This window comes from Meleagris gallopavo, chromosome Z (assembly GCF_000146605.3).
Source record: "Meleagris gallopavo isolate NT-WF06-2002-E0010 breed Aviagen turkey brand Nicholas breeding stock chromosome Z, Turkey_5.1, whole genome shotgun sequence".
Classification (NCBI taxonomy): Eukaryota; Metazoa; Chordata; class Aves; order Galliformes; family Phasianidae; genus Meleagris; species Meleagris gallopavo.
Window position 1 is genome coordinate 59,322,473 of NC_015041.2, and position 17,263 is coordinate 59,339,735.

A 17,263-nucleotide genomic window follows, 5' to 3' on the forward strand; every position below is an offset into this window, starting at 1 on the left:
TTTTTTTTTGCTAGGAAGTGATAAAATCTTCAATCCACCGTTGGAATAACATCTCTATATCCATTCTGAAAAAAAATCAGTGAGTAATTGAATTTTGAATGAGTAACAGAAAACTTTGACATGACAACATTTCAGCAGAAAAATTTTATTTCATGGTAAATAGCCTTTGTATGCAATAATGGACTAAAGAACAACATACGTGAAAGTGCAGAGAAAACACAAAGACATTTATCTGTACAAAGATTAGAATTGGGTTAATTTAAATGTAACACAAATGGGGACATCTGACAAAATTTCAAAATGCATAGTAGGCATGAACAATAGTATTTGTAGTCAAATATTGAGATAGTCATTATAGCTATAAAACAGCTTGAGATCTTGTTGCCTTTAACTTTTTTTTTTTTGCTATACTTAATGTTTATTGTACTTTCTGGGGAGTCAGAATGATTCAAATCTGCATGCCTCGATTTTTGAAAGGCCTCAAATACTACTAAAGAAGAACAATCCAATTTGTAGTCAACTGCAAGAGTTTTGTTTGGATTTGTTTTTTAAACCCTACCTGACAGAGTTTTGAAGTTACTCCTAAATAGAATATACGAAGAAAACCCACCACAGAGTTCACATGTGCTTTTGTCCTTTGTAAAAAGGAAACAGCAGTGTCTGAAGCATTTCTGAGAAGAACTGAAGCAAAAAGTTTTTCTATCAGGAGTTTGAACTCAAAATATATGTGGTCAGAATAGACTGTATTCCACCCACAGTACCACACACCACAAAGCGAATGATGCAACGAGTCCTTCCCTTTTAAGGTCCTTAACACAAGGACAGCATCTGACAGTTATCACTTACCTTGCTTATCACTCATATTACAAAGTCAAACAGCATTCAAGAGCAAACATAAGCTTTTCTTAACTATTTGTTTTCCAGATATGATTAAGTGGCTTGGAGGCAGTACTTCACTGAGCCACATTTTGCTACAGACTATGTCAGTAAGAACGACCAGTAAATTTCAGGCTATTTTCACAAAATCTGTTACAGAAAAATACCTAATTATGAAGGGTGTCTGGTCTCTCAAAAGGCAATGGTCTTTTAAAGATTGTACTCCTATAAACAAGAAAGTAATGGAGTAATGATTTAACAAATCTTAGTAAAATCTAGAGTAGGCTTTGTCTTCAAGTCTTGGTCATGTTCCTTTACAAACAGTTTTTTGAAGAGGAATAAATTCTGGAACATAAGAACACATAATCATGCATTTGCTGTGGAAGGAAGAACAATTCGCTGTACAATCAAGTTGAGTAATTCTAGCACAAACCATTGATTGGATTTTCAGAGGCAGAGAAGGAAATACTGTAAATAGTATACATACTTTGGGATAATCCAGTTCAAAGAAGGTTTCTAAGTTGTTGATCAGATTAGGATCCACACCTTTCAACGGCTTTAAAAGTGAAACACCAGGAAGCTTGCTATATGGCTGTTTATCTGTGGCTTTCTTATTTAGGTGGAGGCGCCTGCAAGAAGAAATAACCACTGTACATGAAACAAAATATGTAGAGAACTCCATTTAAAATACAGTTAAAAATAAGAAACTCAAAATTTAAAATTGTGATAAAAAATTTTGTTTCGGTTGTAGGATCAACAGCTGTTTTCAGACCTGTTGACAGCACGTCAGAGAATGCGCAGCATTAGGTATGACAAATTCAATTCAATCTTATTCAACTTCTTAAATACTTCAGATAAAATTCCAAACATGATCATTTTAAACAATGAAAGTATCACTTCCTTCAGTCTACATAGGACAAACATTTCTGCCTTCCTACACAGTGTTAAAAATCATTATTGTAACAGGATAACCAGAAAACAGCTTCCTGTAAATAAAAATTAAGGTTATTTTTCCTACATCAATGTATGCAAAACTTAAAGCAAGCTGAAAGCACAAAGAGAAAAATAGGGATTAGTAAAAATCAACAGTTAAACATCTTTGAGGAAGGGAATTAAGATCAACTGAGAATGTGCCTTAGAAAGTTACTAATCTAGCTGCTCTACTAACAGAAGAGATTCCAGTAGTTCTCTACAGCATTTTGTTGAAACAAGACAATGACATGCTCACACAGGTCATTTCATCTGTCTCCCCAGCACACTTCTTTAAGTGAAGTTTGCAGCTGGACACCAGAAGCACAGCACTATTTGCAGCAGAATAACCATAAGACAGAAGGAAAAGATGATGTCCTCGTACTGTCATCAAAACCAAGCCACTGCAGAGCTAAACTAAAATAGTCCTGACAAACAATTAATGGACAAGGAGCAATCAGACCAAAGTGAAGAAACTGTTCAGTAGTTCTGAGAGCTGTCACAAAAACCTCGTTGCCAATTTGAACATCAACACATCAGGAAACAAGGTTGTTAAGGGAGTACCAATAATGCTATTCTGAACAATGGGGGAGAGGGGGTAGAAAAAAAAGTAGCCAATGCAAATAAATAATCATTTTTAAGTGAGCTGTAGCAGTGCAAATAGGGTTTGTATATTGAGAAAACTCTTGAAGAAAAGGAATGAATGGAAAGAGGTAAGAAGAAACACAGATGAAGATGTGCAGCAGGACTGATAGATAACAAGCAGCAAGTGTTAAAACTGCAGAATCTCACTAGGCATTGTGTTACAAGCCATGCTGACATATAGGATTAGGCAGGTGATTGAATTACACAAGGAAGAGCCTACACATGGTGTGAGGGACGCCTTACAAAAATCTGCAAATGAGGCATGTAGCATTATCAGGATCTAACCAGCTATAAGGTATAACAAACCGAGAATCCTGAAAGAGTATGCCTCAGTAAGGTAAGGCTGACTCTAGCATGGTACCTTAAAATGCCATCTTGGGAGCTACATGTATCATGACGCTAAGGTAAGACAGCACCACGTTAGACTCCATGGAGCAGGAGAGAACTTACCAGTAAGCCACATCATTTTACACTGATAAAGGCTATTTGCGAATTGGTGTAACCTGAGCAAGAATAAAAGAGTAACAGCTGGAAATCTATCTTCACCAGAGAAACAGAGCAACCACTGTCAGAAATAAGTTGCAATATCAGGGCTAACATTTAACAGTGAAGTCAAAATATCAGGCTAAGTTAACATTAATATTTTTAACATACATATTCTAAGTGAAGTCACACACTACGGAACATGCAGGGTCTACACTGTAAATGTAAGATGTAATAGCAGACAGTGAAGCAATATTTTTGAATCTGAGCTTGTCCTTATGGTTGTTCAGTTCTCTCAGATGGGTGTTGTGATCAGTGTTTTTCATCAGCACTGAGCAAGCAAGACAGTTAAGAATGAAGGAATAGGAACCTTCAAGGTTCATATTATACACTGAATTATATTTTGCACTGAACTTAACCCAGAATATTCAGATGTTCTCGCTTAATTGATTATTTTTTTTCCCCCTATCCCTGCCTAATGTAGTAAGCTGCAAGAAAGCACCACTACATCAAGGAAACAATAAAAACTATTTAAAGTGCTATTTAAAGGCACCTGCAGGTCCCATGTGTGAAAGAACAGTAGCCAAGTTATCTACAAACATCTTCACACTGACGTGTTAAATACATCAGCCTGAAATCATCAGGAGACAAAGCACTGAAATTCCATCTAAGCAGCTTGGTGCTGGGAATAAGTTGGGAAAGAAGAGCAGAAGGATGCATAATGGAGCCATGAGCTGTCGTTCAACTGTCCTATACTGTCTAAGGAGCAACTGCAAAACCTGTGGAAACTTATTTACAATCTGGATGTCTTCTCTCAGAAATATAAATACTTCAAAAGGCAAAAATTCAATTCAATGAGTTATCACTGCCCAGTGTCACTACATGATAAATCTTTGGCAATCTGTATCAAGCTAGCCTACTAAACCTTGCCTCCCCTGCCATTCAGGTGGGGTGAGTATTCCAGCAAATAGAAAAAAGCTTGCTGAAGTAGACTGCTGGGTCACTATGGTTATTAAAGGTAGTTGAAAAACAAAACATTTTATTCACTCATTTTAACCTCTCCTCAGCAGCTACTTAATTAATTCTCCTTAATAACTGCAAGAACATTGTTCTTCACCACAAGTTTGCAACAGATACTTTGAAATTATAAAGCAGCACTAACAAGACCCAGAAAGGACTGAACACATCCCTTGGAGGTGTAGCTGCACAAGCAGTTGAGATGCCCCAGCAGCTCGTTACTTTGGAAAGACTCTTCTCACTGTCTGTACTTTTGAATTCTTACACATGTCCTCCAGACAGTTTTCTTGGTCAACTGAGTCATCTCACAGGGATTAGTGGAGTTCAGGATCTGCTACAGAACAACACCTCTCCACTTGAAAGAGGAGAAATGAGAAGGAAGATGGTCCTGCTTCTTTTGGCAGCAGAAAGGGAAAGGTGAGATCACCATATTTTCATTACTTTCTATAAATGCCTTGCACTAAAACATCTCCAAAAGCAGGTATCCTTATGTGCAGATTAAAATCTATAACATTACAATCAGGGCAATAAATACCATTGAAAGAAAGATTAGAGAAGTCCAGAGAAAGTAGTGCAGGTAACTCTTAAATTCACAGAAAAGTTAGCAATCCTTGCTTTACAAAGACTAATAGATTAATGTTAAAATCCAACCATGTTAATCTTAGTGTATAGACATTTCTATGCTAATAACAAACACATTCCAGCACCTTACAGCAGCAGTGGTTGTACAATTATCAGCAGCCAAAAAAATACATTGTATTTTATAAATACAGAGCATGCAGAACTGTAATTTTATTTACAAATAAAAGTCAAATTCTATGAATCCTAGTCATTGACTCAAGACAACTGTTGGCTTTGGAGCCACAGGGCACATTTTGCATGCCAGTGAAGGTGGGTGGGAAGAGTCTGCTTGAACAGCCTCTGCTACAGTGCTGGTCTACACCAGCAGGAAGAAAAGCATCCTTATATGTGGTAGCACAGAGACCGATGAAAAGATGTTGCAGTGGCATATCTAAACTAGAATAATGCATTATGAAGTACTTCTTATACTGCTTTACACAGATTCATGAACACAATATCCTATTGCATACTTACAGGCCTACTACACTACTCCTTTTAGGGACCTCGTCAATTTCAGATGGCTTTGAAAACTGCAAAACAGACCAGTACAGGCCTCTAGCAAGTGCCCAGAATTATTCTTTAAGTCAGATTTAAACACCTGGATCCTTTTTCAACCTTTCTTGCCCAGAGTATGGTTTCATAATACAGCTGAATCATTTCAAGCGTAGGCTGCGACTTGGAGGCACTCCTTTTTTTCCTCCATTTCTGGGATTTGTTCTTCTTACAGTGGTGTTGCCATTTGTCTGATCCCACAGTGACCTAGTCAAGACACTTAAACCATCACAGAGTAATTTCATTTGTAGCATCAGCATTTTGTCAACTTAACTTAGCAAATATACTTGCTGAAAGGATGAGGAAGACGACCCTGCGGCATCATTAACAGCAGAGATCCCTTGGTGCTCCTTAACCTCCTTGCTTCTGTCATCACCAGCCAAACAAGACACTGTGACAGTACAAATGCCCATGCAATCCTGCTGTAAGCTATTTCGACCCACTTAAACAGAAAACTAATCCTGAAGTGGAAAGAAAAAAGCCAGATTGCCAAATTAACGTTGGAGCCGCTTCAGGAAGGATGCAGTAAGCTCCAAAACATGTTTAGAAAGGAGACTGCTTAGATCAGGAAAAAAGGAAAAGCTCATACTCCTTCCTCTCCTGACTTCAGCAGGCTTCCAGAGAGCCAAGCTGCCCATGGGAGAGCAGCATGAGCACGCTCACCACAGGTCAGGGGAGGATCCATGCCAGCACAAAGCAGTGCTGGGAGCCCAGCCACTTCCTCTGGAAATGTGCACAAGGATGAGGTCATGCTGCAGTTGGTTAGTGCTCCCTCATATACCAGCTGTGGGTAAAAGACAAATCAAATACACTCCACTGACATTCTACACAAATTTCTTCCTGCACTACACATAGCACACAGACGAAAGGGCAAAGGCTCTTAGCATATATAGCACACTGATACCATGATGGGGAGGTGCACCAAAGGGGAATGAGTTGGAATAAAACAAGAGTCAAATGATTTCCACACACAAAAAAAAGCAGAAGGACTTAAGAAAAAAAAAAAATGGACTGAGGTAGAACCTGGGCTGTGACAATTCTAACTTTCCACATGGTAAATATTCTCAGAAAACAAATATTAATCTGTATTTCCAATTGTGGGAAGCAGTAATTCAGTTAGTAAAGATAAATACAATCTTACAAGACAGAACAAAAATCTTAGTGCAATTTGTTTAACTTTAAACCTTCAAACAGACAAAATGCTTTAAGAAGCATTTTTTGAACAGCTGGACATGTTATCACAAAAGTCACATCACATTCAGCACAGGAAAACCATAATGAGTCTTCTCACAGGTGAATTTTGTGTTGCTGGCTTTGATTTTGAACTCCATGTTTGGAAAAAAAAAAAAGATGATGCTATATCTTTTAGAAAGAAATACGAGCAAGCACTTCAGATATCAACCTCAAACCTCTAGCAAACTGTCCCTTTCTCAAAATTTAGAAGTTCTTCCCCCGTTCTCCTTCTTATCCCCATGCCCACAAGATAAAGGGAAACAAACAGACTTAACTCCCATACAATAGGCTGCAGTTATCCTGAAGTAATGGGAATCCTTTTACAGCCCAAATCCTAGGTAGTCAGTGTACAGCACACATGAAGTGTACTCTGGCATGTGCTTAACAAAAACACAGCACCATGTCTACATCACAGCTGTTTCTGGAACACAGTAAGCACTGAAACGAACACAGAGCATTCTCTTATAGGCTGTCTGCAGGCTGCCATCAAAACAGCAATTCTTGCCCTGTTTCTGCTCTCCCACAACCCTTGGCCTACTGGTGGTAATAAAGCAGTCAGGGCCACAAGATAAATTGGATCAGCCTGCTGATCAAACAGAACTATCCCACAGAAAATCTGAGTCTGAGTCACCATGTAGCCACATGCTCACTGAAGGCAGATTAGAAAAGCAGAAATGTTTAGAAAGGTGTAGGAGTAGGAGGGGATTTAGGTTATTCCTTTGAGCAGCAAATTAAGAGACAGTGGAATGTAGAAATAGAAACATTTTTTTTGATGCAGGCTGCTTGCAATGAGTGTTATACAATTTCAGAGCTGCGTGCAAAGCAATTTGTGTTTTATTTCTGAGAGCATCTCCAGTGGATGGCAACAACTCCAGGCCTGATAAAGCAACCAAAGCAGTCGCTATTACTATAGAATCAAACCCAGGATCAAAAAGCTAAAGATGAAATCTTCTAATACAAAGAAGATCTGTACTGTAAGATTATTTGGTTTGCTTTTCTGACTTTGCCATTCTGTAGGTAGAAAATAACTCTTTACTATTCATTTCATAAGACACAAGTTTAAACGAAAACTTCATTGCTAAGTATTAGATCATGTGCTTCCTACAGACCCAAGCTGCTCCCTGCTGCTCCCACTGCACAAATAGATCCCTGTTGCACAATCTTTCACAGCCCCTTTTCCTAAAAGTTTCAGCAAGAAAAAAAAAGCACATGACTCAAAACCTACATGAACAAATACAAAAATACCTTGTTTTCACAGATGAGGTACGGCAAAAGCTACATGCCTTGTCTGGACCATAGAACTATCAGCAAGGCAGTGACAATGCTCTCACTGCAAGAGTCTTATGAGACCTTGAAGAATTTCCAATAAAGAACACCAGGAAGCAATTATGAGCAGAAGAAAGCAACTATAAAAACCTTCCAAAGAAAATACTGGAGTAACTTCTGTACTCAACACAACATTAAAGGTTTCAGAAAAGCTTTCTTTCCAGCAGATACAAACCAGAAAATCCAGCTTGGTAAATTTATCTCTCTTCTCTTCAAAAATAATAAATTAAAAATTGCAAAAGTACAGACAACACTGGGGACACAGAGTCTCAACAGAAACTTTTATCTTCCTTCACTACTTCACTACAGCTAGATAAGAGCATTGCAAGCATAATGTTTTATGGAACATCTACACTTCATCTCACCTTTAAAACTGTTTAAAAGGAAGTATGAGTATCTTAATTCTGAGAAACTCCGTCAGCCTGAAAATCCAGCCTGTTTCCCCATGCCTGTAAGGATGGAGACAGGGAGAATTTCTCACTTTCAAGATGCTGCTGCTGCTATTAACATTTGACAGTTTGCAATGCATACCCCTGTGAAGAAGAGCCTGAAAGCTTTTTATTTCACCCACCGCCTCATTCTAGCAAACCATGCAAGAAAAACATGTGCTGTTTTAGGCTAAAAAATAAAGTGCTCCAGCAGAAAGTGCTTGTAAGCTTTCCTGTAACAGCTCTGTACACTGTCTCAGTATCTTGGATGTTTTACATCAAGTAAGATGTATGTGTAGTCAGAGAAATATTTCTTCTGCTTTAAAATAAAGCATAGCATGCTATCATTATTAAACCATAGCAACAATCACCTCAGAACTCATTACTAAACAGATACCTGAACTAGTATCTCAGAACAAGCACTTAAGGGATACTCACAACCACCATAAGAATTAATGTTTATATTCACTTGAACAGGTCCCTCTCTGAAGGTTACACTGCTGACAACGCTGAGACAAACCTAATCAAGGGGTCAGAAAAAAAAAAAACAGCCAACAAAACAGACTTTGGTTTTCAAAGAGATATTTCTGGAGAGGGGAATGATCATTGGTCTAGAACAAAGGCTAAAGCAACCACCAACATAAACTGGCAAGACAGATGAGCTGTTAATTATCTGGCTGTTTTAATAAGATCAGTCCACTTGAATCATGTGTGAAGTTGTCAGACTGCTTCAAGAAACACAACAATTTCAAAGCAACAAGTCACAGGCAGTACTTCCAACACAGTCTCAGCCTTTCACATAGTACAATACTTCACTTTGGTTATCTTTGTCTACAACTGTAAGGTTACTTTATCCTACCTGAGCAGAAGATAGTGTAAAACTCATTTTACATGTGCTACAACCTCATTGTGACTCAAGGTATGAATTAACCAAGGCCAAATATGAGAAGGTACAAACTAGTCTAGACTTTTATCAACAACTGTAACTCACTTCAGAAATGCAAGCTATTCACCCAGCAAGAATTAAAGGTTTTTATCTATTCTAAAACACAAAATCCTTTTTTAAGCCACAGCTTTTTGTAAAATGCAAGACCAATTATGTACATTAAAACAAAAGAACTTCTTTCAATTAAAAGAAATTAAAATCCCAGTGAACTTGCCTACTTTTACTTCAGCAGTTCCCAGGGAGGGATGATCCGAGGACTAAAGAGTGCTTTAGTAAACCAGTAAAACTAGTCACATACTTAGCATGCCACACATGAGTTCTGACAAAGTCCACAAATTCATTCCTAAAGTCACGTAGCACTGTCTACCACCCTCTACCTAAACATTTCCACTCATCCAGAGTAACAAGAAGTTTACAGGAGTATTTAGTTTACATAAAGCCTCAGCTTCTTTCAACCTAATTGAAGTCTTCAACCATTACACAAGCAGTCAAAGCATATTCCTCCTCATGTCACTTCTCAGCTTCCTCCTCTACAGCTAGCATTTAAGGCCAAATGCCTCTTTGATTGAAAGCCTCCACTGCTTCCAGTAACACAATCTATTTCACTTCAAGAGCTTCCTTCAGTGTAGTCTTCTGCTTTACCTGCTCCAAATCTTGTAGTCTTTCATCTTTCCACACAAACTACACATCAGGAAGGCATGGTTTGTTCTTACAGCCTACTTGTCACGTTCACCATCTCCCATTCTCTGTCAAGATAATGTGTCCAATCTGAGAATGGTATCCTCAATTCTTTACTTTTAGATTTTTCCAAGATCTTTAATCTGGGCCTCTACCAAATTACTCATGTTAAGAGCCTGTAATATCACACTCTCTCTTCAATGTTTGCCATCTGTATCTTATCCTTCTGGCTCACAACAAAAGAAGAAAATACAAAACAAAAACCAGCCTTCTCATTGCCTCCAACACTAATGTTTTGTTCTCACATTACCACTCAGATTTCTGGTTTTGAGCTGTTTGGCTTTCCCTCAGTGTTAATCTTCTAATACAAAAATTCATTCAAACACAGTCTTACTATACATAACTCAAAAATTAACTCCTAACTTCTCCAGGTCAGGTATTTACATGTACTAATAAGATTCCCCCTAAGATTAATCCAGGTTGTACAGTCCCAGCTCTCTCAGCCTCTCCTTGCACATCAGGTTCTGCACAGCCCTGACAGCATCCTTCTGGCTCTCTGCCAGACTTGCTCCACCATGTCTCATACCAAAGCAGCCCAAAACTGTACGTTGCACACCAAAGTCAGTCTCAGCGGTATTGAGTAGAGGGGAAGGATCATGTTTCTTAACCGGTCAGAAACGCAGCCCAGAATGCTGTTAGCCTTCTTTGCTACCACAAGCACATCACTGCTCAGGGTCAATTTGCTGTCCACCAGCACCTCCAGCTCCTTTTCTGCAGAGTTGCTTTCCCAGTGCTCAGTCCCCAGCCAGCGCAGATGTATGTGGTTATCCCTTGCCATTTTCTTTGGCTGAGCTTCATGAGGTTCCTGTCAGCCCACTTCTCCAGCCTGTACAGGTCCCTCTGTATGGCAGCCACTCCTCCCAGTCCTGTATCATCAACAAATCGTTAATAAAGATGTCAAAAACTATTGCTGCAGATGACTTTTTGCATCTCAGTTCTGAAGACTTCTGGTGGTTTCCATGCCTTATCACAACATGAAGCTATTGTTTTCTTTAACTATGCACTGAGCATAGAGCCATCAGCGTTAAGTTAGCCCTGCTTTCAGTAGAGGCTTGGAACAGAGCCTTCAAATGGTATTTCCAGCCTAAAACACTAGTTTCCTACTATGTGCTGAAAAACTGATCCTCAACTCGCCATCCAAGTTGTCACACACTATTTTTGTGTGCCCATAATTCTTGATTCTCCCATTCCTCCTTAGTAATCATACTTGACTTGTTATCTTTGCTTTGCTCCCTTCAATTTCTCTCTGCCATAATGCTGCCACTCGCTTGCTGAGAAAAAGCAATCCAACAATTTATAAGGATGTGGTACTTGCAGCCAGTATCTGTAGGATTCTGCATGAAGTAGGGTCTATCATCAATGCAGAGATAGAGGAGACGGCGGTGCTGAGAGAACAGAAAGACAGGAGTGTTACCAAGATCAAAGAAAAGCCTCAGGTAACTTTTTATTCCTCTCTAGCATCCCAGTTTGCAGTCAAAAAATGCAAGTCCTTTTTTGCTTGCTTTTAAATTCTCTACAGATTTTTGCTGAAACATTCCTAGCAGAGGTCACAAGCTTGCTCTATTCCCTGCTCCATACAGATGAAATTAGATAACAACCCAATGTTAAGTTTAATATTTTACATCAAGTCTGTCATCAGCTATGCAACAGGAAAAACTGTTCACTTGCATGAAAAATTTCAGCTTAGATAGTATAAGTTCTGTAAAGATTCAACAGAGGAATGAAGAAAAACTCAAGAATAGACAGAGCATTTTGCATGTGCTAGAAGTCTTTCAGTCATTTCCTGGAGAAGCTCCAATGCTCCAACCACACTTTTCAGTTTTCTGCTTTGATTATCATCAGTAGGGAAGGATACCTCTAACTTCAGAAAAAGGTATTTAAGTCATCTCCATGGAAGTTCATCTACATCTTAGCTCACTGATGCCCCAGAATACTTGATACACATAAATTGCCTCCCATGGTAGCTGCCTCCAAAGCACTTCCACAAACCAAAGCAATCACACACCTGAGATGTGAAAGTGAGTAACTGTAGCCCTTAACAGATACTTTGGTCAGTCTATTGCCAGAAAGCAGCAGTGCTAAAACAAGACAGCCCAAACACAGAAACAGCTATAGCAACAAGCAAAAAGTCAGAAGAACAAGACCAAAGACAAGCAGAGATATCAGAAAAGAGCAGAGTAAGACTGGACACAAGTCATAGACCAAGCAGCAAGGGACAGACTAACAGAAGGCACTGAGACAGTACAATAGGGACAAAACCAATAATAGTGTTTTCTTCAGAAGTAAAGGCGACAGTACTATACAGTAATGTATTACCCCAAAGATAAAAACAACTCAAAAAGCAGGTGTCAAACAGAGCTTTGTTGGGTGGTGATGGTGTCTGTTTAGAACCCATGTTTTAGAAAGCTTCTCAAAGTTGCATAAGTTCTTCAGTAAACTTGAGTTTTCTGAATCTTTGCAAACTGAATTTTATCCTTGCATGCTTATGCATTATGTTAATGGTATTATATATGTTTCCACTTGCATGTAGGAGCTTGCTTCCTTTGGTAAGTTTCTGGAAGTCTTGGATTACACCAGTAGACAAGGCATAATGTGTCTAATTACATCTAGATGCAGCACGATTAAAGAATTCATTTTTCACTGACTACTGTTTAATGTCCATACACTTAAATTATTTTTAAAAACTAAAAGCAGCAATATGGTCATCAATTCCATGGTATGACACTACCCTTCCCACTTACATCTGGGAAGCAAGGACAATGAGCAACATCAGTACCAACTGGCTTATGGTTCGCTTAAAAAAAAAAAGACCCTGCAATTAGAATTGTTACTGGCAACAGATACAAGAACAATAGAGACTCAAAACCGAAACATGACTCCAAGAGTCTCATTTTGTGGAACAGGAAAACACAGCAGGAAGTTGCAAGCACGTTAAGAAACTCACCAAGCATTTCTTAGGAACTCTCTGACAATGGCAAAATTCAATGCAGTGCAGAGATGCTACGCAGAACACAACTTCCTAAATTTACAACATCCTATCCTCTGTCCTCAGTCCTAGAATGTATTTGCTATACATACCCTTGTGTGGGATATGAGCTGAAATAATCAATTTGAGTTTCTAGAGAAGTATAAAACACAGGCTTTCCTTCATTCTTAGACTAATGTCAGAAGACTTTAGTAGGGAAACATATCAGATTACACTTAAGTAAGGCTTTTTCTAGCTTCTGTGGGCTTTGTTTGCCAGCTTTATGTTAGGAAGGGACATAGAATGTTCAGAAAACACCTATCATTATTAAACCAGAACTATCTATTTTCAAATACTGTTAAAGTAGCAAACCCATCGCCATAGAATTTGAAAGTCAGTTGTTCAGAAACACAATGTGTTAGAGTCTCATTAGCCCTGAGAAAGTAGCTTTAGTTGTTTACTTTTTCTCCTTGATTTAAGAAGGCATCTGTTCCATTCTGTGCACATCTTCAGAGTAGAAGTTATTCAGGAATCATTAGTTTAACATTATTTAGTTTAACAGAATGTTAAAATATCAAAACTTACTCCTTAGTCTCTTGACTAACACTGCAAATCCTTTCCTTATTTGCACATCATTCAACTGCCTTCCCTTTTATTATCGTTCTGAAAGTCCAATTTAGCTGTCCATGCAATCACACAATTTCAGATGGTTTGAGAATTAGTATACCCAGCAACATCCAACACTAAACTCCTGCTGGATCAGTCAATGTTCAAATTCAACTCAAGCAGCTATATGCACTCAAGGGTCCTTGCTCAGGGACTTGTGTAAGGTATAAAGGAAAGCAACACAAACAGGTCAGATACCATTGCCTTATTACACAGAGTAAATGTATGCAAACTGCCCTTTACCTAATTACTAGCAATAAAAAGATGCATTAGGCCTATGTTAATTTCTTTTACTTCATTGACTCAGTATTACACAGAGCAACAAACTTAGACTGGTTTCAAATCACGCACTTCAGACAATTTATAGAATGCCCTTTGACTTAGCAGTATGATTACCTGAATTTCCTTGTTCAACCCACCTGTTCTTTTTGAAGGAAAGTGAAATTTACCAAACCTACTGCAATTTTCATAAACCAAAAACATTCACAGTGGGAAAATGTCGTAGGGGAGAAAAGCGTCAAGAAGCAGATTAAGCTTTAGCAAATGCAACACAGGAGAATGGACAGCACAGTTTCACAACTGGCATTTCTCAAGCTTAGATATCCAAAACCTACATCTTTTTAAAGCAATTATAATACAAACCAACACAACTGAAAAGCTCTTTAACCTTGTCAATTGCTGACAGCACTTCAAAAGAAAAGTTTACTTTCTCGAACATGTATAATCCTATCTACCTACTTAATTCACATGTGTTCTCACTACTATTACTTTAAAATCAAACATCTAAAATTTCAAAAGAGAATCTCAGGATGAGGAAGTTTCATGTATTATGTGCAAGTTTTATGGAAAAGTTTTAACACTTTTATTCCAACAGCACAGTTCAGTCCCTGCAATCCACCAGTTAAGTGCTGCTAGACACAGTGGGCTGAGAACAGTACTTAGTCCAATCACTTACACAAACATCAAACCAACATTATCACACACACAACGTGAGAAATGGGAGAACTAATTAGTTTCACCTTTCTTCTTTGCTTTCTGTAGTTGGCATAGTTTAAGTAGCTTTCAGTATGTAGTAAACATGATAGAATTCTACTACCATGTTACATCCTTTCACTGAGATCAAAAGGAGCTTCCATGTATCAGAGAAGACCCCCTGACACCTCAGTGACCTTGGGAAGGGTGCAGCATGCTGTACAAATATCCAACACACAACAGAGGGGCATGAGTAACTGTGCCTAACCACCAGCACTTTTGGGCCACAGCACTAGTCATGACTGCTTTTTGGGGTCCTTCCCTTGTAAACACCCATCAGCAGCTGTACCCATTCTAGCAGCTCCAGCATCCCAGCATCACCACAGGCACTGCAAAGATATCTCCCTGGGATGTCTGCTGTAGGTGCCCAGAACTTCTCTAATTTCACCACAAGTAAAGGACAGCTGAGTGGTCACAATCTGGGGAGCAGCAGTCCTGTTTCTATATACCTATCAAATAACAGCTCCTCCATCCAGCCTCTGCAACACGGCACAGAATCACAGAATGGCCAGGGTTGGAAGGGACCTCAAGGATCACAGATCTCCAACCACCCTGCCACATGCAGAGCCACCAACCTCCACATTCAATACTAGACCAGGCTGCCCAGGGCCCCATCCAATCTGGCCTTGAACATCCAGAGATGGGGCATCCACAACCTCTCTGGGCAGCCTGTTCCAGCACCTCACCACTCTCTCTGTAAAGAATTTCCCCAACATCCAAAACTGCAAGTTTCCCCACAGCTTGTAGCTTGGTCACTTCAGTGCTACTAGCTGCTCAGCCTTGACCAAGGGCCACCCTTCTGCACTGAACACTAAAAAGCCACGTTACTGACCCACCTCATGGGCAGAGATGGTCAGCTCCTATCTGTGTCTTCTGAGCTGGTCTCAGGAACCCTACTACAGGCACATTCTCTTCTAGGGGTATCACAAACTGGAGTGAGTCTGCCTCCATTCTTACTAATCATCTGTCCCGCTGGCAAGTTCCCAGCTTGTTATCACACTGCTGTCGTATAAGCAAACCACAGGCACACCACAAACTCCCAATAACAAAAACCTACAGCTCTATTCACATGTCACTGCCACTTCATTTACAGTAGTTCTAAGCTACCCCAGGCCTGCCTGCTGCCTGCCTTGTCCAGCAGCTACAGGAAGAGACAATAGTCCCAATTTCTGCAATTCTACTTACTTGAAGTTATTGTCAGTTAACAGGAAATTGCTGATTTGGATATTGAGGTAAGGCAGAGTGCAACTGAACTTTCAGGGCAGTATCTTTTGTTCCCCTTCCCCACACTCAACTTCAGACAGATGAAGATCATCCCCAATCTCCTCATTTCCCTGCATCTTACACTCAGTTCCCCCAACACATTCCATGAGATGACACAGGACATCAGTACATAATGGTTTTCTGCCCCACCTTACTTATATTTGGAGCTCTTTGACTGTTCCTCTGGCAGGTGCACCTGCTTTGGTGTGACTCACCCACAGGCTGCAAATCCTCTGAATTGCAGAGGCTCAGGGTGTGCGCACCCAACCAGGGCTGGCCACAGCTCTCCATGGCACACCCTCAGTCCATCCAGGGGTGTCCCTGCACTGCTCCACACCCTCTGCTCTGTACCTGGGATGTACAGCACAAGCTGCCAATAACACCTCTTTCCCTATGGCCCCTCTGTTCGCTCTCTCTTGTCTCTCCTACTGTTTATCCTCTCACATGCCTTCTCCCATGTCACCATTTGGGCCTCCTGTCCCTTGCAGCTGCCACCACTCTCTTAAATATTTATGAGCAGCAGCACCACCACCACATGCACTTACCAGGGAAGCTGAAGCTCTGGCACACAAAGGTCTGTTTGCCTGAGAGCTTCCCAGAGACAGCTGTGCCTTCAGTATCCAAAACACTGCTATTCATGCCCAGCACAGCCCGTATGCTAGTTTTCAAGAAAAAATTTAGTCACCGGAGTGAATATAAGACCTAAATGCAACCCAACCACGGCGTGGAAAAATGATCAGACCCTTCAAGGGACTGTTCGTGAGAAAAGGGAGAGCAAAACAATCATACCCAAGGACAGCAGAGGTATGCCTAGTATGTGTGAAGGCAAGAAGAGCTCCATCTTCAACAAGGGCAGGCACTTATCACAGGTACCTATCACTGTGTGCAATAGCAAGAAAGGAAGGCAAACAGAAACCCGGGCATTCTCTAACACCTACGGCAGTGCAACAGTGGCCTCTTATTGACGAGAGAGAAAGCCAAGGCCTACCGGAGAAAGGAGCACGTTCCAGTCCTTTCCCACACGGCCCGGGCAGCCCCTCCACGGGCGCACACAGAAACCTGCTTTGTGTGTCCGCCATTGGAGCAAACACCCCTCAGCGCAAGGTAAAGCGCCCCAGCAGCCGGTGCCTCAGGCAGCCCCGGACATACGCACACACACACATACACGCGCGCACTGTTTTCTTACTAGTATCGTCACCACGCATTAAGTCATCCCTTCACTGAGTTGGTACACAACCTTACACGCGAGGTAAAGAAATGAAAAGCAGCCCGCGATCCGCAATCTGCACAGACCTGTGTGAACTGGGCTGCTCCGCGCCGCGCCGGCAGCACCGCGGCAACGCACGGCGGAACGCCGCCTCCCGCAGCGCAGCGCGCCCCGGCCCTCCCCGCACAGCCGCATCCCGCAGGTGCACGGCGGAGCCCCGAGCTCCGCAACCGCGCGCTTACGTGTAGATGATGGACATGAAGTGCATGAGCCAGAGCACGACAAAGAGGATCAGA

At 40.6% G+C, this 17,263-nt stretch overlaps 1 protein-coding gene across 1 annotated transcript in view; it reads right to left on the minus strand.

Moving 5' to 3' along the window:
- UGCG (UDP-glucose ceramide glucosyltransferase) overlaps positions 1-17,257 on the minus strand; it is a 26,360-nt gene extending 9,103 nt beyond the window's left edge. Inside the window, exons 1-2 of the mRNA XM_031557448.1 lie at positions 17,210-17,257; positions 1,364-1,505 (exon numbers count right to left, since the gene is read on the minus strand). Of these exons, the coding sequence (XP_031413308.1) occupies positions 1,364-1,505; positions 17,210-17,235 (168 nt within the window). The 5' untranslated portion in view covers positions 17,236-17,257. The remainder of the gene's footprint in view (positions 1-1,363; positions 1,506-17,209) is intronic.
- Between the last annotated feature and the right edge of the window lie 6 nt (positions 17,258-17,263).